Source organism: Aristolochia californica, unplaced genomic scaffold (genome assembly GCF_029961685.1).
Source record: "Aristolochia californica isolate CCGP_79_NKW_82.1479 unplaced genomic scaffold, dmAriCali1.0.hap1 SCAF_3, whole genome shotgun sequence".
In the NCBI taxonomy this organism is placed as follows: Eukaryota; Viridiplantae; Streptophyta; class Magnoliopsida; order Piperales; family Aristolochiaceae; genus Aristolochia; species Aristolochia californica.
Genome location: NW_027181992.1, coordinates 27,159,814 through 27,184,840, shown reverse-complemented (window position 1 = coordinate 27,184,840; position 25,027 = coordinate 27,159,814). Strand labels below are relative to the sequence as shown.

Sequence of the window (25,027 nt, the reverse complement as noted above, 5' to 3'; positions counted from 1 at the left end):
ATAGTTATCTTTTTTGTTTCTCTTTTCAGTCCCCATAGCCCTTGTTTACTTTGTGTTTTCACCTTTATACTGAGCTTTTCATATTGTAAATTATATATTGTCAGAATGATATTCGAGTCTACTTCAAGGGAAAACATTTTTTTCCAATCGGAGTTATCTACAAAGAGAAATTGATATTTGAAGCAATGAAGGTCAGATTGCAAAAGAGGTTTGAGCAGCAACAAAAAACTTTTACTTCTGAACTATTTTATGCTATTAAGAATGAAACTTTATAAGGAGAATTATATATCCAAAGAAAGATCTATAAGTCTATTTTCTTACCTATTCTACCAATTCTCTATTTGAGTTTTTTATATGGAGATATTGATCTATGAAGAGTCAATGATCATGGTGGAAAAAGGAGAATGAGTGCTTAATTTGGCCAGATTACAAAGATCAAAATCTATCAGATTATTTATCTTAAAAGAAATATATTTTATGAAGATAAGTTATACTTGGATGAAAGGTATTTAAGTCTATCTTCATAAGGATAAATTTTCATATCAAACTGATCTATATTTAAGGATATGTTCGCATTGGAATAATCAAAGGTCATGTTGGTATCCTGTTGCATTGAAAAATCCGAATTTAAGCCGAATTATTTCATGTGTCCTTATTACTCTTAAGGAATTTCATTATTTACCGATTATCCAATACTATACTACTGCAAATTTTGTACATATTATTTGGGCAATGGCCCATTTCCATTGTTGCTATTGTATCTTTTTGACTGAGATATTATTATTGAAGAAGGACTCCTCGGTTGCTATCTATTGTCAGCATTGGTTATCCTAATGAAGATTTGAATAAAGAACATTGTAGCTCCATCATCTTATCTTCCTTTGATTCCCATTATCATGCTATTTTTATTTCTTATTACAACATCTATGTTATTTGATTCAAGTTGGGATCACTGCCATTACCTCCCAATTTGAGGGGGAGAAGTATAAGTACAAGAAAGAGATATTTTATATGTTGTGGTAAGTATTATGTGACTATAATATTCGAGAAAGGGGGAGGACAAAATATGAAGCTTTTGCATCTAAGAAGAAAATTTTGCAGCAAAGAAAATTAAAGACCAAGAATCCTGACTCGCAATAATAATTGTGGTAGGTGATACCTAACTTGGCTCAGCTCGATTATTTTTCTCCAATTGGATTATTATTTTGAATTATTGATAGTTTATTCCTCGGTCAGCATATTATGTGTTGCAGATACTCGCATGAGATTATTTCATGGGTCATTTTACAAGGATTTTGTTGCGGTCTAGGATCTGACACATGGATTCATAGGAAGGAAGAAGAGAAAGACGAAAAATCAAGCCAAAGGGAAGCTTGAAAACCCTAGGTTCTTTGAGGAGAACACACACCCCTGAGCTCATTGAGGAGAACTCAAAACCCTTGTTTACTCTAATCAATGCTTATCTTTTCTCATTATTCTTACCCCTTAAAGAGGGTTCACCCTTACAAGGTTCAAGATAAAATATTACAAAAATGCCCTTGTGGGCTATTAATTCCTTAACTAAAATAAAATAAAGTAAATTAAATAAAATCAATTAATTGGACTCTTAATAATGTTATTGTGTGCATAACATTACACCCCCTAGGAGAAAGAGCTTGTCCTCAAACTCGAAGGTAGGGTCTGCTTGCCCTTGTCGGCATCTCCGCCTAGTCCCAAGTAGTAACTGTGGTATCTGTGGCAGCCACTGGACGAAAAAACTGAAGCAATTCACCCGAGAAGCGATTTTTTTTTTTTTTGCTGACACTGCCTACATCACTTGCTATTGCATAGCCCAATACGGATAAGCAACCAAACAACAAGTTGAACTATCACCTGCTCCAAAGTGGCAACTTCTGGTTTGATATTAATAGCAGGAACAACTTCCAAGATCGTCGTTACCTCGGTGAGGTTGTTTCCTTCGAGACCATGCCAAGTGATGGTCGAGCCACCGCATTGGGAACCCAGGTCATGGGCATGGCTTCCAACTATGAGAATGCTCTTTGCCTTCTTGGGGAGGGGAAGTAAAGGCTGACCAGAGTCTTTTCCTTTTTTTTGAGAAGCACAAGTGCTATTCTGACTGCTTCTCTAGCCAGCTCTTTGTGTTCCTGGTTTCCAATTTGATCGACCAAGTTGTTGTCAAAGTAAGGATTCTCGAAGAGACCCATCATGAATTTGATACGCAAGATCCCGGTTACTGCATTGTCAATTCTGCTCAAGGGAATGACTCTACTGCTCACAAGATTGGTTAGGTCCTCAATGAATTTATTGAAGTTATACCCCGCCATTACGATGTCGAGTCCAGATTGAATTGCTGTAGCAATAGAGGACGAGTAGTTGGTGTGAGGTGGGTACGTGATTCTATCAACTCCTTGCCAGACATCATAGTAAGCAGCATAGTAAGCAGGCATGTGAATGCTCAGCAGTGAATGGAAGTCGATTATGGTGATGTACTCATTGATCCCTTTCTGGGTGCCACCATCACCAAGAAAGTGCATCGCACAGGCAACCTTCTTTTGTCCAGTAGCATAAGGAGCACCCAGTCGTCCTCTTTGAAGGATTTCTCCTTATAAACCAAAGAACATCTTTGTCATCTCCTTGACAATCTTTGGATCCTCGCTGTAACACTCGTAGCAACGGCCTCATCTGGGGTCTTTGCAAACTGCAATACATTGAGGGAAAACGTACTGAATCCCAGTTCCCCTGACTTACAAAGTAGTTGCTTCTCCAATCTTCTTCACAAGGTCTTGTCTCATTTGGTCAAAGTGAGAATTTCCCAGGTGGTGCTCAACTGCATTATATGTTTCAGTTTGTAATTTCTGCTAGGGAGCCCTTATCTTCACTACAATAGCAGCAGCAATATGAAATATCAGTATTATCTTGGGTTCAAGAGCTCCACATGTTGTCCCTATCCGGCCAGAATTAGCTACATCCTGCAAAGGAGTAACAACAATAGATATTTGTGTGCCATACGTCACTGCTACTACTACTCGTAGAATCATCAGCACTGTTTTCAGCAGTGGCACTGTTGGCAGCACTGGTTTCTGCAGTGCCACAGCAGCAGCACAAAAAAATTGGTGGAAGAACCAAGTGCTGCAAAACCAGCAGCTTCCTCCTGTCTCATCTCCCGAATCCTTCTAAGTCAGAAGCTCCAACATATGCATCTACCATAGGTTGAAAAAAATATCCTAGAAATGCAAGTTCATGTAAAGGGGTAAACCCCATAGTAGTTATGTTGCTGCCAAAAGAGGTACTTGTTTGTAATTTCAACATAAAAAAATTCACTACTGAAAGGAGCCAAGTGTATCCTCGCAATTGTTGGAAATATTTTCCCATTGGGAACAAGAAACCGATCTCTTGCAATTACATATGACTCTAGCATTCTTTCATTGACAAGTAAAGTGCCCATGGTCTCGGAAATGAGTATATCTAATTTTTCAAGCAGCTCGACTTCCTCAACTTTGCCTTTGACAATCGTTATTCTTTGTCCCAATGAGGGATTTCCTACTATCAGTCTACGTGCATGTTTAGCCATTTCAGATGCCTCCATAGCATAAACATGCCTTGTACCAGCCTGAGCTACAAATAATGAAAGAATACCACTACCAGCACCAACGTCAACAATAACACGATCATGGAAATCTGAACGGTTCTCAATTACTGCAGCATAATAGGTTCCTGTCCTCACATAATCCTGTAACATATTTTGCTAATGTAGAGGCTGGCCATAGTAATGGAAGGACATTGTAGCAGAACTCTCACCTGATTGACAAATTTTGACAAACAGTGGCCGAGCAGCATACACCATCCAAAAAAATTGAATAGAACATTTTGAAATGGACTGACACTACTGGAAAAATGACCAGAAATAGCCACATTGTTGCGCTGTTCATCCACAACAATATAATTCATTCCATAAAATTTGATATCATTCGACCTCAAGACCACTCCCAGCATGCCAAAAAAATTTTTATCTCCCGTTTTCCCCACGTTAGCTACTTCTCATATTCAGAACTCCTACTGAATTGAAACATTTTCACGAACAATGCCCAAACAGCAAATATGGAACCCAAAAAATTAAGTACCACATTTTCAATTTGACAAAGAACATACGCATAGGTACTGTGCACATCAACAGAAAAACAAATCCCCCCAATAAAGTTTTTAAGCATTCCCAGAATTCCCAAAGAAATCACCTCTTGCGTTTCAGACCCAAAATTCAGGATTCTGTAAAATTATCTCTATTTCTCTGTTTCACAGAAAAATTTAAACGCCATTGGAGAGGAATTTTGTAACACATAAAGGGATTAGAGAAAAGAGAAGATGAAATTGGGAGAAATTCATCGCCGGGGTTTACCCCAAATTTTTTGGAAGTTCATTTTTCGTTGTGCTGATGAGACCAAGATTGAGGTTGAGAGGGTGAGTGAGAGTTTGGAAGCCAAAGCCCACCGGATTTGCTTCTGATGGTGCCGATGGAGCCTCCTCTTTTCTGGTGGCAAACAGCAGCCCTTTGGGGTTTGGTTACGGGGAGCTTTTCCAAGACAGAGAGCTCTCGGATTTTATGCGTCTTCTATTCAGAGTAATTTTTCTTTGAAAAAGACCTTTTCCCTTGACCTCCATATTTTACTTGCCTCATCATGGAGATTGGATACAATAGTTATAAGAGTGATATACTCCGTATTACTACAATTCCACTTAGAGGTCTCTCCAATTACATGAGTTGGTCACAATCGGTTCGGAGGATTCTTATTACTCGTGACCTCTTGAGCCACGTTGTTAAATTTCCTCCTCCGATTGATGAAGAAGATGCGTCCTACCACAAGTGGGTTAAGGATGATAACATGGTGATAAGTTGGCTCATTAATAGCATGGAAGAGTAGGTGGCCAACAATGTGGTCCACTTGGAAACCGCCAAGAACATATGGGACACTTGCACCAAGCTTTACTCAAGCACTGCTTCATTACAAAAAATATATGATGTATTACAAAACATGCTGCATACGAAACATGGAGATAATATTCACGAATTTTTGGCATGGTTTCAAGGTCTTCTTCAAGAATGGAAACTAGCTCAGCCATATTCCTCTGATATTTCCGTTCAAGAACGACAAAGAGAAGCTTTGGCAGCACCCATTTGCTTATCGAATGATAAACCATACCTTCAGGTGGCCAAAATTCAGCTTCTAAGTTCTTATGCTCTTCCATCCTTCGATGATATTAGTGTTACATTACTTTGGATACCGGATCCATCCCCTCCTTCTCCTATTGATGCTCCATCGGTGATGTTATCTGGCAATCGGGGAACATCTTTCTCATCCCAAGGACGGGGCAGAAATATGAGAGGGGATCAAACTATGAGAGGGGCTGAAAATAGAGGTGGTAGAACAGGTCAGAATTCTTTCCGTACTGAGCATCAACTTTTCACTTATTGTGGCCGTCAAAACCACCTTGTGGCATCATGCTGGAAACTTCATGGTAAGCCTGATTGGGCCACAGCTAACCTAGTCTCGGTTAACGTTGAGAAAAATGAAGATAAGGCTGAATCATCATCCGGAAATGTGACTCTTATGGCTGAGGACTATGCTGCATTTCAGAAAATGAAGTCCTTCATAGAATCCTCTATTCCCTTATCATCTACTAATGCCACTACTATTGCCTCAAGTATGCTTTCTTCCTCTTCTTCCTCTTCCTCTTGGATCATCGACTCCGGGGCCTCCGAACATTTATCAGGTAACAAACACTTGTTGCAGTCCTTATCTCCTTGTTATCCTCATAAATTTGCTACTATTGCTGATGGTACCCAAACCAAGGTCCTTGGCAAAGGTTCCTCCTCTCTTACTTCATCTATTCCCCTTCAAGATTTTTTGTTTGTTCCTCAATTTTCTTTAAATTTGCTCTCGGTTAGCCAATTGACCAAACAATTAAATTGCTCTATCACCTTCTCACCGTCTTCTTGTGTCTTTCAGGATCTCGCTACGAAGCGGATGATTGGTGGTGGCTATGAAAAGGGGGGTTTGCACTACTTCACTCTTCCACCATTAGTTGCATTATCGTCCACTACGTCTAAGGCCCAACTTTGGCACAACCAACTTGGTCATCCGTCTACCCCTTCACTTCGTTCTTTGCTTCTATATTTAAAAGGACTTTCTAATTTCAGTTGTGAGGTTTGTCAAAGTAAACATGTCATGATTACATATTTTCCTCGTCTTACAACTACAAGTACTGCTCCGTTTGAGCTAATACATTCTGATGTATGGGGCCCTTTATGTGTCTCAAATATTTCCCAAGTTAAATATTTTGTCATTTTTGTTGATGATTTTACTCGAGTGACTTGGTTATATCTGTCTAAACAATGTTCCAAAATTCTTACTTTGTTTAAAAATTTTCATGCTATGGTCTTGACACAATTTGGGAAGAAAATTCAAACTCTTAGATCTGATAATGCTAAGGAATACATGTCTCATGACTTCAAATCATTTTGTGAGAGTAATGGGCTTATTCATCAAACATCATGTGCCAATACTCCTCAATAAAATGGTGTTGCTGAAAGGAAGAATCGTCATCTTCTTGAAGTTGCTCGGGACCTCCTCTACTCCATGAAGGTACCCTATTTCTATTGGCCTCATGCTATACTTACAGCATGTTTTCTCATTAATAGGTTACCTTCATCAGTCCTTCATCATAAAACTCCTTACTCTGTGTTATTTAATGGTGAAATCCTTTTTCTCTTCCTTTGAAAGTGTTTAGATGTACGTGTTTTGTTCATGTTACATCTCCACATAAACATAAACTTGATCCTCGGTCTATCAAGTGCATTTTTTTGGGATACTCTGGCACCCAGAAAGGTTATGTCTGTTACAATCCTACCCTTCGGAGGATGTTTATCTCTAGGGATGTGACTTTCTTTGAGGACATTCCCTTCTACTCCTCCCATGATGCTCCTCCAGGATGAACTTGTCCTTCTACTACTCCTTGTCCGCTTGTGTCGTTCAATCTTGAAGTGGATCCATCCACTGATGCACCAGTTGTACCTTCACCTGTGGAGTTGTCGGATCCACCCAAGGTAAGTCCTTCTCCTCCTATGTATGGGCCTGAATTTAATACTCGGCCTATTGCTTTAAGAAAAGAACGTCGCTCTTGTACTACTTCGCATCCTATCTCAAATTTTATGTCTCACCATCGCTTGTCTTCCGAGTGTTTTCAGTTTCTTGCGTCCCTTTCTTCTACTTCCGTTTTGCAGTCATGTTAGGAGGCTCTAAGACACCCAGAATGGAAGGCGGCTATGGATGAAGAAATGCATGCCTTATACGAAAACCAAACCTGGTACTTAACATCACTCTCGAAAGGTAAAAGACCAGTTAGTTGTCGATGGGTTTTTTCATGGAAACATAATTCGGATGGATCGATTGCTACACAATGCAATGGGATAGATTATGAGGAGACCTTCTCTCCTGTTGCAAAATTGAATTCGGTACGCATCATCTTATCTATTGTTGTTAAGTCCTCATGGCCCATCTATCAGTTGGATGTTAAAAATGCTTTTTTAAATGGTGATATCAATGTGAAAATTTATATGGTTCAACCACTTGGTTATCTGGTTGAGGGGGAGTCAATATGCTGGTTAAAAAAGTCTTTATATGGGCTTAAGCAGTCCCCTCGGGCTTGGTTTGATAAATTTAGTCAAACACTCCTATGGTTTGGTTTTCATCGGTGCTTAGTTGATCATTCCGTATATTATAAAGATATGGTCAAAGGGAAAATATTATTGGCCGTATACGTAGATGATATTATCTTAACCGATGATGATGCTTTGAGCATACAAGAGGAGAAGCAAATGATATGTCAGGAATTCAAGACTAAAGACCTTGGTATGCTTAAATATTTTTTGGGTATAGAAGTTCTTCAATCCAAACATGGGATAATATTGTCTCAAAGGAAATATGTCTTGGATCTCCTTGAAGAAACAGGAATGAAGGGTTTTAGACCAGTTGACACACCTATGGATACAAATGTAAAATTATGTGCCACAAATGAAGAAGATATTGATATTGGAAAATATCAAAGACTCGTGGGAAAACTGATTTATCTCATGGTAACTAGGCCAGACATATCATATGTTGTAAGTGTGGTGAGTCTATGCACAAACCACAAATTACCCACTGGCAGGTTTTAGAGAGAATATTACGTTATCTAAAAGGAGCTCCAAGAAGAGGATTGCTGTATAAAAAACATGGGCACTTCAACATAGAAGGCTTCTCAAATGCAGATTGGGCTGGATCTCTTGATGATAGAAAATCTACATCAGGATATTGTAATCTGGTTGGGGGAAACTTGGTTACATGGAAAAGTAAGAAGCAAAATGTGGTTGCAAGATCTAGCACCGAAGCAGAATACAGAGCTATGGCCCATACCGTTAGTGAACTTTTATGGATCAGGACCCTTCTTACCGAACTAGGTTTTTATAAAAAGGGGTCCTTGAATCTGCATTGTGATAATCAAGCAGCCATTCATATCACTTCAAATACAATTTTTAATGAAAGAACTAAACATATTGAGGTGGATTGTCATTTTATACGGGAGAAGTTTCAAGCAGGAATAATCTCTCTCAAACATGTGTCATCTCAAGAGCAAGTAGTTGATATTCTCACTAAACCCGTTACATCTAAAATCCTATCGTTTATATGTGGCAAGCTGGGTATTTATGATGTCTTTTCTCCTCCAGCTTGAGGGGAAGTTTTGGAAGATGGGCTCAAGCCCACAAGCTCAAGACAAGAAGCCCACACGTCAAAGGAGTGGCATTTGTGTAAAATATGGTACTTTCCATAAAGATGGCATAGAAGTGTAAATATGTGTTCCTTTTATGTCTTTTGTTTTATCAAGTTGTAGCCCTAAGGGCATTGTAAAACTATAATTAAAGGCATTGGCTAAGAGGTAGGCCATTGAAGCACTCTCCTCTCTTTCCACAAATTCGTCCAACCCTCATTTTTCTTTTTGACGCAACCCTCTTCTTCCTTAATCCAAACTCTCTCCTTCACATTCTTCTTCTTTTCTTCTCCTTCTCTCTTCTTCTTCTTCTTCTTCTTTCTTGTTGATCTAAAGTTCCTCTCATGATATCCTAAATTCTACACTCAAGAATATGATGGTTCTTCCATTCAGCTACACCATTTTGTTGAGGGGTGTAGGCACATGATGTCTGATGAATGATGCCATTTTCTTGACAAAAAAATCAATATCTTTGGATGTTTATTATTTGGCATTGTCTGACCAAAGGACTTTAATTTTCTGCCCAAACTGAGTGAGTACCAATGCATGAAAAGATTTAAATATCAATGGTATTTCAGAATGCTCTTTAAACAAAAATAACCAAGTGGTACAAGTGAAATCATCAATGAATGTAATAAAATATTTCACTTGAGAAATTTTGGAGACACTCAAGGGTCCCCATACATCAGTATGAATTAACAAAAAAGGAGAAACACTTTTAATTCCTAGACGAGGTGAGTATGTAGACCTCTGATGTTTACTCATTTGACATGCTTCACAATGAAGGTCCGACAGCACTTTAGGAAAAATATGATGAAGAGATTGGGGGGACAGATGTCCCAACCGATTGTGCCATAATCTGGTTTCAGTGTCATAGGTGGATGTAGTATTTATTTGTGGCACATCCAGGTAGTAGAGTCTCCCTTGTTCACGGCCTCCACCAATCACCCACTTCGTTGTAAGATCCTGAAACACACATGAAGTGGTGAGAAAGTGATAGAACAATTAAATTGTTTGGTGAGTTGACTAACCGATAAAAGGTTCAAAGGGAAAGTAGGAACAAAAAGGATATCAATGAGCAAAAGTGATGGTATAACAGAAGTGGATCTTTTCCCTTGAACTTTTGTTTGTGAACCATCAGCAATGGTAACAAATTTATGTGAAAGACATGGAGAAACTAAGTATATTAGATGTCTTTTTCTCCATGTCTTTCACATGTAAGATGCTCAGAGGCTCTTGAGTCGATTATCATGGATGAAGAGGAGGCAGAAAGCATACCTGAAGCGGTGGTGGCAGCGGTTGGTGAAGAAGTACTTGGGAGGACCCCATCATGGTCTTTAATTTTTGGAATAGTTTATAGTCTTCATCAATAAAAGTTTGTTTTGCAGTTGTTGAGGTAGACTGCTCTTCTTTTGTATCACTCACTAAGGTTTTGTTAGCCTTATTCTCATTATCTTTATAACATCTTTCGCGAGAGTTGCCCAATCTACCACATTTAGAGCATTCTTTTAGATGAAAGCATGTGTCTCTAGTGTGGCCATATCCCTTACAATGGGTGCATTACTTCCCATATGTTCGGTCAAAACCAGTCATTTCACCTCTTCTTCTTCCTCTATAAAATCTGCCTCGGCCACGGCCTTGGCCTTGGTCAGATGGTGTTCCCCTATGTCCATAGCACATAGCGGATGGTATTTTAGTAGTAGAGAGAGAAGCATCTAGAATACAAAGAAGTGTAGCACATACATCCTCAAAAGTAGGAACCGTGGAAGAGCTAAGAAGGTGAGTCTTAGCAACTTCAAGATACGATTTAATGTTTGCAAGGCATATGGCAATTATCAAGGCCTCTTTCTATTTATCTTGGACAAAGATATCTATAGAGTTTGGCTGGGCAAGTTTCCATTCTTGAAGAAAGCTTCGAAAGTGGTGCCAAATACTCATGTATATTGTCTCCTTGCTTCCGTCGTAAAATATCATGTGGCCTTTGTAAGTTGTCGGAGTTTGAATACAACTTGGTGCATGTCTCCCAAATTTTTTTAGCCGTCTCTAGATGGATGACATTATTGGAGACATGTTCTTCCATATTGTTGATCATCCAAATAATAACCAATGTATTCTCCTTTAACCATTTGGTATAGAATATATCATCTTCATCAATATGTGGTCCACGATTGGTGAGATGACCATCTAGGTCCTTTGTCAAAAGGAACCGATGAACCAATGTGGACCAGTTCATAAAATTTGATACCCCCTATAAGGGTACAATGGAGATTCTGAGTATGTCACTCTTGTGACTCATATTATCTGTTATGGTCCCTAGACATGGATCTAGTAACTTAGTGAGTTAATTGTGAATCCAGAATTATATTAGGATTCTTGGTCTCGGTAATCAAAGAAATAAACCTTCTTTCCTTACCTATTTTCGGTAGGAATGAAAAGGAGTTTCCTTTTCTTAGTCTTCTACATAAATAAAATACTTCACTTGCTATTCTCGGCTAGAAAGGGCTGAACGCCTTTTGCTACTCACATCCAAGAGGGTACAAACCCTTTAGAAAGGTTGTTGTTGCCCACTAAGGATAGATTAGGACTTCCTAACCCTCTCTTACTCGATTAGAGGCTAAAGCTGCCTCTTTTAGAGTTGTTGCCCGATTAGGGACTCAAGACTTCCCTTTTCTTGCTCGGATTGAAGGAAAATTCTTCCCTCTTTCTACTGTAAACGTGGAAGAGGCTAAAGCCTCTCCTTGAACTCGAAAAACAGTACTCAAGACCCTCTCCCTTTATCTTGGATAATCTCAATGCAAAGCGGAATTCAAAGAGAGAAGAAATAAAACTCAACTCAAGAGAACCATACCTGGAGCTCATCAAGGAGACCTCCCAACCCTAGAGCTCATCAAGGAGAACTCCAAAACCTGTTTAACCTAATTCAATACTTGCCTTTTCTCTATTTCACTAGGCTCTAAATAGGGTTTGACGTCATAAGTGTTTTAGAGCTAACAATGACAATTCTGCCCCTACATCCTTGCTCATTACATAATTAATGAAAAATTATACTTAAAGCAATATAAAGTATGAAATTTAAAATTAATAAACTCAGTGAGTCATTTCCTCCTCCTTTGGGTGACTCGGTGTGCTATTGAACCCTCAACATCTGCCCCCAACCACCCCCCCCCCCCCCCCCGGATGGAGAAAGAGCTTGTCCTCAAGCTCATAAGAGGGGTAGACCTATTGGAAGTTGGCTAGTTTCTCCCATGTCGCATCTTCTTTTTTGGTGTCCTTCCATTGTACAAGAATCTCCCATTGATCATCAATTTGACAGGCCTGCAATACCGGAGCTGGAGCAAGAATAACATGTCCATTGTCCACCGGAGGAAGAGACAGAATTGCCAACAGAGGTGGACCCTTAAAGGGTTTATGTAATTAAGCATGGAACACATCATGCAGTTTAGTCATTGCGGGCCCAAGGTACGTAGAATAATAGCGAAAGGCCCAAGGTATTTTGGGGAGAGTTTTTGATGTTGTTGGCCCCGCTAGTGAGTGTTGACGGTATGGATAGAGTCGTAACCAAACATAGTCACCTTTCTTGTATTTGATATCCCGGTGTCCCTTGTCATAGAAGTCCTTCATATGAACATGTACTTTGTGGAGGTGATCCAAAATATTCTGTAGCACCTGGTCCCGTTCCATAAGTGCATGATCGATTGAGTCCACGTAGGTGGAGCCCCGAGTATACGATAGAATCCGAGGCGGATCTTTGTCATAGAGAACACTGAAGGGAGTAGATTGTAAAGTTGTGTGGAAAGATGTGTTGTAACAATATTCTGCCCACGGTAGCCATTGCACCCAGGTTTTAGGATGATCGCCCACAAGACATCGGAGATAAATTTCTACAATGCGGTTAACAACCTTTGTTTGTCCATCTGTTTGAGGAAAATATGATGATGAGAACTTCAACTTGGTCCTGCAGAGACGTAGCAATTCACGCACCAAAAGGTTTTGGTAAAAATCGCATCCCGATCACTGACAATCAATTCTGGAATACCATGTAAATGAACAATATGCTTGAGAAATATATGTGCCACTCTGGATGTTGTATATGGGTGAGCCATGGGTATGAAGTGAGCATATTTGGAGAATCGATCCACCACCACAAATAATATCGACTTGCTGGAAGATAGTGGAAGACCTTTAACAAAGTCCATAGAAATATTTGCCCACACCTGTGTAGGAAGTTCCAATGGTTGTAGGAGACCCACTGGACTTAAGTGTTTGGCCTTGTTACGTTAACAAACCTGACAAGATGTTACATATGTTGCAATAGAGGTCTTCATACCCTACCAATAGAAATCTGCTCGAATGCAATGCAAGGTTTTTTGGATGTCTTCATGAGTATTGCCATGGTATGCTGAAATGATGGCTGAAACCAAATCTGAATTTGTGTAGGATATAAGCGTGAGCGATAATAAACAATAGAGTCCTGAATGGTCTATCTAGAGTCCATGGCCCCCTCTGTGATTTTCTTGAGCAGATTGAGAAGAACCGGATTGTTAGCATTTTCCTCCTTCACCACGTCTAAAAGAAGAAAATGAGGCTGGCTGATAGCATATAGAAGTTGCGGGGTCTCCAAACGTCAGGACAAGGCATCGACTGCCATGTTTAATCTACATGCACAATATTCCACCGTAAAGTCGAATCCCAACAATTTACTTATCCAGTGTTGTTGAGGAGAAGTCATGAGGCGCAACTCTGGCAAATATTTGAGGTTGTAATGATCAGTTTGAATAAGAAATGCACGACCCCATAAATACGGCCGCCAATGTTGTACAACTTTGGCCAACCTGATTAACTTTCGTTCATATGCTAGCAATTTGTGATGTCATACTACCAGCTGGCGGCTGAAATATGCAATAGGGTGAAAGTGTTGTTGTAGAATGGCCCCAATGCCCCCACCTGATGTGTCACACTTGACCTCAAATAACTCCTCAAAATTGGGAAGTTGCAGAACTGATGCGGATGCAAGAGCTAATTTGAGATCTGAAAACGACTGATTAGCCTACTCATTCCAAATAAAGGAATTTTTCTTAAGGAGGTTTGTCAATGGTGCAGCAATCGGACCATAGTTTCTGATAAATTTCCTGTAATAACCTATCAATCCCAAAAACCCTCACAAAGCTCAGGTATTCATAGGTTGCGGCCAATCTGCAATAGCTTGAATTTTCTCGTAATCCACTGTGACTCCATCATGTGAAATAATATGGCCGAGATAGGCCACATGTGATGTTGCAAATGAGCATTTCAATTTCTTTATATTTAGTTGATGGGCATGCAACAATTCAAATATCAAGCATAAATGCTCTAAATGTTGATGTCTAGACTGGTTGTAAATGAGTATGTCATCGAAAAAAACAAATACAAATTTACAAAGATAGTTGCGGAATAACTCGTTCATTAATGCCTAGAATGTGTATGGGGCATTGGATAACTCAAATGGCATGACCACAAATTCAAAGTGGCCATGATGAATGCAAAAAGCTATTTTCTCGATGTCGTTTGGGTGCATACGAACCTAATGATATCCCTAGTGCAAGTCCAACTTGGTGAATATATGAGAACCATGCAATTCATCTAAAAGCTCCTCCACCACCGGAATAGGGAACTTATCTTTCACAGTTTGGGTATTTAATTCCCTATAATCAACACAGAAACACCATGTACCATCATGTTTTTTTACGAGGAGGATTGGTGAAGAGAATGGGGAATGGCTGCTGCGAATAAGGCCTTGTTGTAGCTTTGTTTGGCACTATCATTTAATTTCGTCTTTCTAGATATGTGGGTACCAATAAGGTCGAACAACCACCACTTCTGATCCATGTTTTAAACATATCCAATGGCCACAATGCCTCAAGGGAGGCAGCCCTGAGGGATCTTGGAACAAGTCTGAGAATTCATCTAGAATATTATCTAGATTGCTGTCCGGATTGTCCTGTGAGTGAATTGAATGAATATGATGGGACTTGTCCACATGACTGCCCTGTAATAATACTTGTTGTCCACCCATTGTAAAACTCATAATTAAAGCAGTAAAATCCCATAAAATAGGGCCGAGTGTTTGCAGCCATTTAATTCCCAAAATCATATCGAACCCAGCTAGAGCTATGACAAAAAATTCAGAATGAAAGAAAGTCGTACCGATTGAGAACTTAAATTTTTTGCTAATGTCGAAGCTAGGAACTTTTTCTCCATTGGCAACCGAAATAGTTGATGTTGAGTGTGGAAGCATCTACAGTTGAAGGTGTTGTCCAATTGAGAAAATTATGTGTACTTCCCGAATCCTCAAGGCTGACAAGGCCCTGGTCTATCACTCGAGTGCAGACTTGCATCGTTTTGGCAGATTTCTGTCCTGTAATGGCATGCAGAGGGATTTCTAGTGGATCCTCCTCAGTAGTATCAATCTGTAGTGGTTCTATGATAACTTGTGTGATTTCATCGACCTCTAACTAGAACAACCGTTTACACTGATGGCTTGCCCTGTATGTTTCATCACAATTGTAATATAAGTTCTTTGCTCTGCGCTCCGCCATCTCCCCATTAGTTAATTTCCGAATATACTGGGCGGGTGGGTTGTTGGGCCGTGTATCTACTGTAGGATTAATACTGGGATAATTTTTGACTTATTTCCCTACCTAAGAAGCTAGTTGAGTATTATAGTTGCGCCTCCCTTGCCAGCAAGTGGAAGTGGTCCGATCCCCTTGCCAAATTGGCCTCCTGTTTTGAACTTTTTGTTGAAGTTACAGTGCGTGAGCTTGATTCATTGCTCGAGCTAAGTCAGCAAGTGCATGTAGCTCAACCTCTACCATAATAAATCATTAAGGCCTGATGTAAGTTAATTGAACTACTGGTCTACACAAACCATCCAGCTAGCACTTGCCAATTTTTCCTAGAATTGTTTTTGATAGAGCTTCACTGGACCAGTTTTTAGTAACAACTCCAAATCCCTCAAGGGGTTGTTGTGGGCTGGAGGACCGAATTATATAGTGCATAATTCTTTAAACTCTTCCCAATCCAGCACTTATCCATCCGACTCAACTTGATGAAACCAAAGTTGTGCTTCCCCAAGCAAGTGGAAAGCAGCCAACCCTACCACATCATTAGATGTTATTCTTTGATGGATAAAAAAAATTTCACACCAATGTAACTTAAAAGCAAGAAAATCAAGTTTTGTATACCTTGGTACGGTGCCTCCTCCATATTTGAAGTTTCCAATTTGGCCAGGAAAACTAGTGCATCCAGCAAACTAATCTCCCCCTCTATTGTGTGAATTGTCCTCTCCTCTTTGTTCCGGAATTGAGTTCCTTCCAATCGTCGAATTTCCCATCATCCCAGGACTCTCAATCTGAATATTCATGTCTGGAATTTATACTATCAGCTCCATCATTACAGTAATTTTTCTGTCAGTCTCTACCGGTGCTTGCTGAACTCCGCGAACCAATTCCTTTAACTCATTAATGTTGTTCTCCACTATGTTACCCTGCTCTAGTACCAAGTTATTATGGTCCCTAGCTATGGATCTAGTAACTCGGTGAGGTAATTATGAATCCAGCATTGTATTAGGGTTCTTGGTCTTGGTAATGAAGAAAAGAACCTCCTTTCCTTACCTATTTTTGGTAGGATTGAAAAGGAGTATCCTTTTCTTATGTCTTCTACGTAAATAAAATACTTCTCTTGGTGTTCTCGGTCAGAAAGGGCTGAACCCCTTTTGTTGCTCACGTTCAATAGGGTAGGGACCCTCTAGAAATATTGTTGTTGTCTATTGAGGATAGATTAGGACTTCCTAACCCACCCTTACTCGGTTAGAGGCTAAAGTTGCCTCTTTTAGAGGTGTTGCTCTATTAGGGACTCGAGACTTCCCTTTTTTTGCTCGGATTGAAGGAAAATTCTTCCCTCTTGCTGCTGTAAACGTGGAAGAGGCTAAAGCCCCTCTTTGAACTCGGAAAACAGTACTCAAGACCCTCTCCCTTTATCTTGGATAATCTCAATGCAAACCAGAATTCAAAGAGAGAAGAAATAAAACTCAAATCAAGAGAACCATACCTGGAGCTTGTCAAGGAGACCTCCCAACCCTAGAGCTAGTCAAGGAGAACTCCAAAACCTGTTTAACCTAATTCAATACTTGCCTTTTCTCTATTTCTCTACCCTCTAAATAGGGTTTGATGTCATAAGTGTTTTAGGGCTAAAAATGACAATTCTGCCCCAATTCTGCCTTTTCTCTTGCTCATTACATAATTAATGAAAATTATACTTAAAACTATATAAACTATGAAATTTAAAATTAATAAACTTAGTGAGTCATTGATTCCTCCTTTGGGTGACTCGAGGTGTTATTGAGCCGTCAACATTATCTTCAGCCATAGTAGGCAAATCAAGTAAAATAGTTCTTCAATCAAGTAATCAACATATGACTAAGGGAAGGCTTTAACCAACTCGGTTAATGGAGATGCTTAGCATAAAATCTAAGTAAATAATTTTAATGGATAATGACTCAAAAAAGGCTCAACATGATCCTTATTTATCTAGTACTCTTGTTCCCACAGATTTATAAAAAAAATCCAATATGCACTGGTCTCGATCACAGCAGTGTTCAAATCGACAAAAAACTGCCTAGATAATCTCTTGTAATCAAAGATAATCCAAGATGCATAAATTATCATAATTTAATAAGATGAAAACATGAATAAGGACATCTATAAACCACCTCTTAATATCCAAAACCAGTAGCATAAATTTAATAATAACATAAATAAATACTTATCTCATGAGCTTCTAACTTGCTTCATAAGTAGTTTTTAATCATATCTTCATAGAGCATAATAGGATCCTAAATTTGTAGCTCTGATACCATGTTGAATTTAGGACCCAATTAAAAATACCTCGAGCAAGGGGAGAGAGAAATAAAAAAGATAAAAAGAGAAAAGCTCTCAGGTAGAGAAAAGCTCTCAGGTAGAGAAAAGAGAAGGCAAATAAGGGAGATTAGAGAGAGAGAACTTCACACGAGAGAGGAGAAAAAAAAAGTAACTTGTTTGCATAATTCTGAGTTACAATCACCTCTATTTATAGTTGAGGAGGTGATAGAGTCCATGTACAAGTAATCGTAGGACTCCTAATTACATTCCAACTAGAACTCTCTAAGATAAGCCTATCATGATAAGATTACATTATCTATTTAAGAGACTACTTTAACTCAACTTCTAACTCTTATTTAATCACGTGAATCAAGGTAGAAAGCCAGCTCATGATCTTATCTTTTTGGGTCCCACATGATCTTCCAGCTCATGTTGATAGAGATACCAGCTCGTGGTATCTTTGTGGGTCCCACTTGATCTTCAAATCTTCTATTTAATTCCACCACCTGTTCCTTATCTCTTAGCTTGAGCCACTTTGTATGAGGACTCTTGTTGACACCTCTCGAGCTCATGGTGGGTCCCACCAGCTTGTGTAGCCATGGTGGGTCTAACATTGTAACACATCTATTATAAATAGAGGTTCATGTACTCTGATTAAAAAATTCAATGAAGTATTTCTCTTTTTCATAAATTCAACAAGAAGCAACCATGGACAACAACTAGAGGAAGAGCATCACCAAGAAATTAAGTAATGAAAGATATTCACAACAATGGTGATGTGGCTAGAGAACCAGAGATAAAAAATGCAAGAAAACCAGAGTGCCAACAATCTCCAAGGGCCACCGTGCGGAAGAAAAGAAATACACATCTTGATTATTTGATCAAGAAATAATTAAGATCCTGGATTTCATTTGTTTGAGCTGTTGTTTCCTGCGTTTAGTGCAACAATTCTTTAACAGTATTGTCAAAGCGCACAAAGACGGCTGGAATTGTTGGCAAATATGGTAGTGGATAAGGAGCCATTTTTTTAAGTCAATTAAGAATATGGAAGTGAGTTAGCATGCCAAGATACAGAAGAACAAAATAGAAACATGTTGCTGCATTGAGATCTCCGACGACCAAAGTCAGTAATTTTTGGCGGTGCTCATCAGCCATATACACACCAGAGACACGAGAGTAGAACCAGTCCGTCCTTCATTGCCGAGCAAAGCTCTTCTGCACCTGCTTCCACTATCTAGATCGGCTTCTGTACATGGACACTTATGACTGTCTTGAAGCAACAATAGTCTTGGTTTTAATGATGTTGGGTTGTTTTACTAGAGATGGCATTTGTCTGCCATTGGACAAAAATCAACAATTGTAAAGAAAAATTGGTTTCACTAGGGTAGAGAACAAGTAAAACAAAGGGCACGAGACAAACTAAAAAATTGGAACCATAGCTACGAATCCTGAAAATAATGCTCTAATACCATGTTGAATTTTTAGGACCATGGATTTAGCTCATTTAGAAAAAGAGAGAGAGACCTATTGGTAGAAAACAGGAGGAAAAAGAGTTATGGACTTGTTGTTCTAACCCTCCCCCTATGCTCAATTTATAGATTAATCAAATTTTAATATTATAATTATGCCCCTAAAACTTAACCTAATTACATCAATGCCATCTCTATGAGATGACGATTTATTTACCATCCTACCATCATTGTATGGGCCTGTGGGCCTTCTTCTTGGTCTATGGTCCTCGAGCTCGTCTTCCACATCTCTTGGATGTGTGGGCCTTCCTTGGTCTTATGGGCTTTGGCCCATCTTCCAACATAGACTAGATAAAGATTTCAAAGAAGGAAACAAATATTGAAGTGATGATGTTGACGAATGCCCAAATCTATTATGCCATAATTGTGCCTTTGTCTAATGAGTAGAAACTGTAGTCACTGGAGACAAGTCTAAGTAATAGTGGCCCCCCTTTTATTGGCCTCCACCAATCACTTGCTTCATTGCTAGATCCTAAAAAACACAAGAAGAAGGTGAGAAGGTGATAGAACAATTAAACTTTTTTCTTAACTAACTGACTGATAGACAAAAAATTTAATGGGATCTGGGAAACAAATAAGACATTAGTAAGTGGAAGTGTAGGGGTTCCATAGGAGAATCCCTTCCCAAAAAATTTGGTTTGGGATCCATCTATTATGGTGACAAACTTGTCTAGAAAGCATGGAGACAATGAACGTAAAAGACTCTTATTACCTGTAAGATGCTCGAAGGCCCCTGCGTCAATGATCCAAGATGAAGAGGAGGAAGTGACAGAAAGCATAGTGGTAGTAGTAGCACTAGTGGAGGAAGATGTAAATACCATCAAGGATTTCATCCTCTGTAATAATTCAAAATCATCATCTAAGATAGTCTTCTTCCCTTTGTGTGACTCGGTTTTTCAACATTCTGTTCAGTGTTATTAATTGAGGCTTGATTGGTAGTAACCCAATCTGGCTTGCCATGAAACTTCCAACAAGTGTCCTCTAGATAATTTCATCATCCACGGTGAGTGCACACCCGAGTATCAGTCCTCAAAGAACCAAAACTAGCTCTACCACCTCTTCCTCTCCCACCTCTATAATTTCAATTGTGCCATTTGTTCTTAGAATTAGTACCCCTATTACTTGAGCACATAGTGGAGGATATCTCATCTTGAGGGGTGGGAGAGGGGTCTAGTTTCTATAGTAGAGCGCCACTTATATCATCAAAAGATGGAAATGTTGAGGGGCTAAGAAGTTTTGATTTCCAGATATGGCTTGATGTTGGCCAAATAAATAGCAATTGCAAAGGCCTCCAGCTACTTTTTTTAAACCAAGATGTTAGTAGAGTAGGGCTAAGCAATTTTTCACTTTTGAATCATCCCTCTGTAAATTTCTTTGAATTCTCGGTGCTAGAGTACAAGTTGGATCAAGTGTCCCATATCTGCTTTGCGGTCTCAAGGTGGACAACACTTGAGCCATTTAATATAGGAACAATTATCTTCATCTACGAGTGGAGCTAGTTTAGTCAAATGTCCTAATAGATCTCTAGTGATATGGAATCGCATAACCGATTGGGCCCAACTTAAGTAATTTGATAACCCTCTCAAGGGTATAGTGGTAATCTTAAGTCAATTTTGTTGGAAGATGGGCCCAAGCCCACACGACCAAGGAAGGTCCACATATTCAAGAATGTTGGAAGATGGTCCCAATCCCGTAAGATATGGACCTACAATGATCACAAGCTGGTGGGCCCCACCATCATCACATGAGGTGGCATGAAAAGTCTTACACGGTAAGAAGTCTTATAGAGCTATAATTATTATGGAAGCAACTCTCACAGAAGAGTTTCAGTTTAAAGGTGTTATAGTCATGTTAGTTTTCTTTTTATATTGGCTTATTTAATTATTCTAGGACTTATGTTTAAGTGTTAGAGTTTGGGTGTAATTGGAACAAAGGTAGTTTAATTGTAATTGGACTCTACTACTTTCCACTATTATAAATAGAAGTTCATGTATTATGATTATAAAAAGTCAATGAAGCATTTCTCTTTCCCAACCTCACATGGTATCAGAGCAAGTTTTGTGATTTGACTCGGTCAACCCACAAAGATAATGTGATCTTTTTCGATCTATTATCTCTAGCAGTTTAGGTTCATATTTATCTGTATTTTTTCTCTTTTCAGTCCCTATACCTGTTATTTTATTTGAATTTTCACCTCTATAATGAGCTTTTCATATTGCATAATATATATTTAAGGAAATATATTCGAGTCTACTTTCCAAAGAAAAAGGTTTTTTTGCAATCGGACTTATATACAAAGAGAAATCGGTATTTGAAGCAGCAAAGGTCAGATTGCAAAAGAGGTTCGAGCAACAGCAGAAAGTTTCAACTTCCGAACTATTTTATGCTATCAAGAACGAAAATTTATATGGAGAATTATAAATAAAAATATATCTATAATTCTATTTTCTTCCCCATTCAACCAATTCTCGATCTGAGTTTTTTATATGGAGATATTGATCTTGGAATAGTCATGGTCATGCTAGCAAAAGGAGAATGAATACTTAGTTCATCTAGATTATAGAGTCCAAAATATATCAGATTATATATCTCAATAGAAGTATATTTTATAAAGTGAAGTTATAGTTGGATGAAAGTTATTCAAGTCTATTTTTAGAAGAATAAATATTCATATTAATCTGATCTATATTTAAGGATATATTCACATTTGAATAATCAAAGGTCAAGTTGGTATCCTGTCGCATTTGAAAATCCAAACTGAAGCCGAATTATTTCATGTGTCCTTACTACTCTTATGGACTTTAATAATTTACTGGTTATCTACTGCTATACTACTAAAAATTTGGTATATGTTATTTGGGCATTGGCCCATTTTCGTTGCTGCTATTGTGACTCTTTGACTGGGATACTATTATGGAAGAAGGACTCCTCGGTTGCTATCTATTGATAGTATTGGTTATCCAAATGAAGATTTAAAAAAAGATCATTGTGGCCCCATCATCTTATCTTCCTTTGATTTCCATTATCGTGTTATTGTTATTTGGTAGTGTTATTACTACATTTATGTTATTTGGTTCAATTTGTGATCACTTCTATTACCTCCAAGATTGAGGGGGAGAAGTAGAATAAGAAGTAAAAGAAAGAGGTATTTTATTCCATATGTTGTAGTAATTTTAATGTGGCAAAAATATTCAAGAAAAAGGGGGAGCACAAAAGATGAAGTTTTTGCATCTAAGAAGACATTTTTGTAGCAAATAAAATTGAAGACCAAGAATTCTGACTCGCAATAATAATTGTGGTAATTATTGGTGATACCTGACTCGGCTCGACTCGATTATATTTCTCCAGCTGGATTATTATTTTGAATTATTTGCAACATATTCCTTGGCAAACATATTATTTGGTATAGATACTCGCATTGGATTATTTCATGGGTCATTTTACAAGGATTTTTTTTATTTTTGTTCGTGTTAGATGGACCCAGGCACATTTCAGCTGCAACTATTGTGTCTCTTTGGATGAGACATTATCATTGAAGAAGTGGTGACCACAGCATCGTATCTTCCTCTTTACTTATTACCCATTATTTATTTGGTAGCCTTTCTCTTATCATCCTATAGTTGACTCTCACAAATCTTTGGACCAACCTTTTGAGTGTTGCTTCGGTTGGGAGTTTAAGTCCATTTATACATACATATAAGTGTTTTAAGTCCATTGAGACTTTTTTATATATATACCCATGGATCTTTTATTGTCATCTTGTGAATGACATGTATTACCCACTTATCACGTTTGAGAGTCATTGCCCGATTTGGGACACCGTGATGGGGGAGCTTATTACTACATATATGTTACCCCCCTTAATTGGTGTTTATTACTCGTACCACTTGAGAGTCGTTATCTTGTGGAGGGACATGGTGATGGAGGATTTTTAATATACTTCTGAGCACTGCGTATAGAACCACTACCTAAGAATGATAGGAGTGTGCCCTACATTTAGCATGGGTTATGACTGGTGTATGGATCGATGTCATACGACTTGGAGTGATTTTACTCTCACTTATCTTATGCCAATTGGGCCTCATGGAATAAATCACCAGCGTGAGGGGGAGTGTTGGAAGATATGGAGGACTACCATTTTTATGAGAATATCCTATACACCATTTGCAGCAAGTTGGGAGTTCATGATGTTCTCTTCCCCCAAGTTGAGGGGTAGTGTTGGAAGATGGGTCCAAGCCCATAAGACCAAGGAAGACCCACACATCCAAAGATGTAAAAGATGGTTTCAAGGCCCATAGGCCAAGGAGAAGACCCACAGGCCTATACAATTATGGCAAGATGGCAAATAAAGAGTTATCTCATAGAGTTGGCATTGATATAATTAGGTGTTTCAAGGGTATTATTATAATATTTTAGGATCATTAATACATAAATTGAGTATAATAAAAACACTTTTAAGAAAAACAACTAAGAAACAATTCAAATTAAAGGATCAAAATCAATCAAAAGAACAAATCTTGGTCTAAGTCAACATCCACCATCGAAATTTCACTTGTTGGAAGATGGGCCCAAGCCCATAAGATAAGGACCCACCATGATCATGAGTTGGTGGGTCCCATCGTGAAAGTAGGTCTCACATAAGAGTTTCAGTTTAAAGGTGTTTTAGTCATGTTAATCTTCTATTTATATTGGGTTATTTAATTATTCTAGGACTTATCTTTAAGTATTACAGTTTGGGTGTAATTGGAACAAAGGTAGTTTAATTGTAATTGGACTCTACTATCTTCCTCTATTTTAAATAGAGGTTCATGTACTCTTATCATAAAAAGTCAATGAAGTATTTCTCTTTCCATAAATTCAACAAATTTTACCACTCATATTCATATATTCTTCACCCATCAATAATGAATATTCAATGCACTATATCGACCAACCAATAATAGATGAGTGGAAACCAAACAAGCCAAACTGAGCCAAACCGAGGAAATCAACAATTCAAAGCAAGCCAAACCAAACCACGGCTTTAATCATGGACATAATCAAGGAGATTTTTCTCCACGTGCTAATATGAATCGTATAATATCTATTCCAAATTTGTCTCAATTAAGAAAGAATTATAAAGGCAAGTGAAATCTCAAGGGATCTTGGACAACTTGGAGGATCTTCTAAAGAAGGAAATTGTCCTTCTATGTCAACTACACCAACTATCAATACTAGATCACAATCTTTTACTTCTTTTTGTCCTTAAATAATTTAGAAAATAAATTTTTGAGAGTAATCTAATATAGGAAACCTTTAAATAGATAAATCACATTACTCTCTTTTCTCCAACTTTCCTCTCAACAAGTTCTAGAAGAAAGAAATTTTCCTTCTTTACAAAATGTGCCAACTTTGTGATTAAATCACAGCTTGAACTTACATTTTCTCCTCAATTTTTATAGGTAAGATCATCCAGAGAATAAGATTGAAGGCCAGAAACCGTTCCAAACACCAGCACCTTTTAAAAAAATATATGTTTGGTACCTAGCCAATACTATCCAATAGACCGACCTGTTAGGAGCGGAAGACATAGGTACTACTTAACCCAGGACCACAACAATACACCTTCCATCACGAGCCGATGACCACGACGGATTTTACCCACATAGCGACGAGGGGTTAGCTGCGTCCGGGTTACGTGATCGCCAACAATTGCGGGGAATCGAACTCGCGATGTAGCGCCTGCTCTGATACCAAATGTTTGGTACCTAGCCAATACTACCCAAAAGACCGACCTGTTAGGAGCGGAAGACATAGGTACTTAAA

General features: G+C 38.5%; 1 protein-coding gene and 1 pseudogene across 1 annotated transcript; both read right to left on the bottom strand.

Annotated features, from left to right (window-relative positions):
- Positions 1 to 1,615: 1,615 nt before the first annotated feature.
- LOC137959493 (uncharacterized) lies at positions 1,616 to 2,792 on the bottom strand (annotated as a pseudogene).
- A 66-nt stretch (positions 2,793 to 2,858) lies between these two features.
- Positions 2,859 to 3,993, bottom strand: LOC137959492 (probable histone-arginine methyltransferase 1.3). The gene is made up of 3 exons (XM_068806855.1): positions 3,799 to 3,993; positions 3,257 to 3,730; positions 2,859 to 3,170 (listed from the first exon to the last, which is right to left on the bottom strand). The coding sequence occupies exons 1-3, from the start codon at positions 3,991 to 3,993 to the stop codon at positions 2,859 to 2,861; spliced, it is 981 nt and encodes a 326-aa protein (XP_068662956.1).
- Positions 3,994 to 25,027: the final 21,034 nt, after the last annotated feature.

Coding starts and splice junctions, on each gene's coding strand:
- LOC137959492 (XM_068806855.1), bottom strand. CDS start 3,993: ATGCTGGGAGTGGTCTTGAGGTCGAATGATATCAAATTTTATGGAATG. Junction 3,731..3,798: donor TGTCAAAATTTGTCAATCAG/GTGAGAGTTCTG, acceptor AATATGTTACAG/GATTATGTGAGGACAGGAAC. Junction 3,171..3,256: donor AGCAACATAACTACTATGGG/GTTTACCCCTTT, acceptor CTGACTTAGAAG/GATTCGGGAGATGAGACAGG.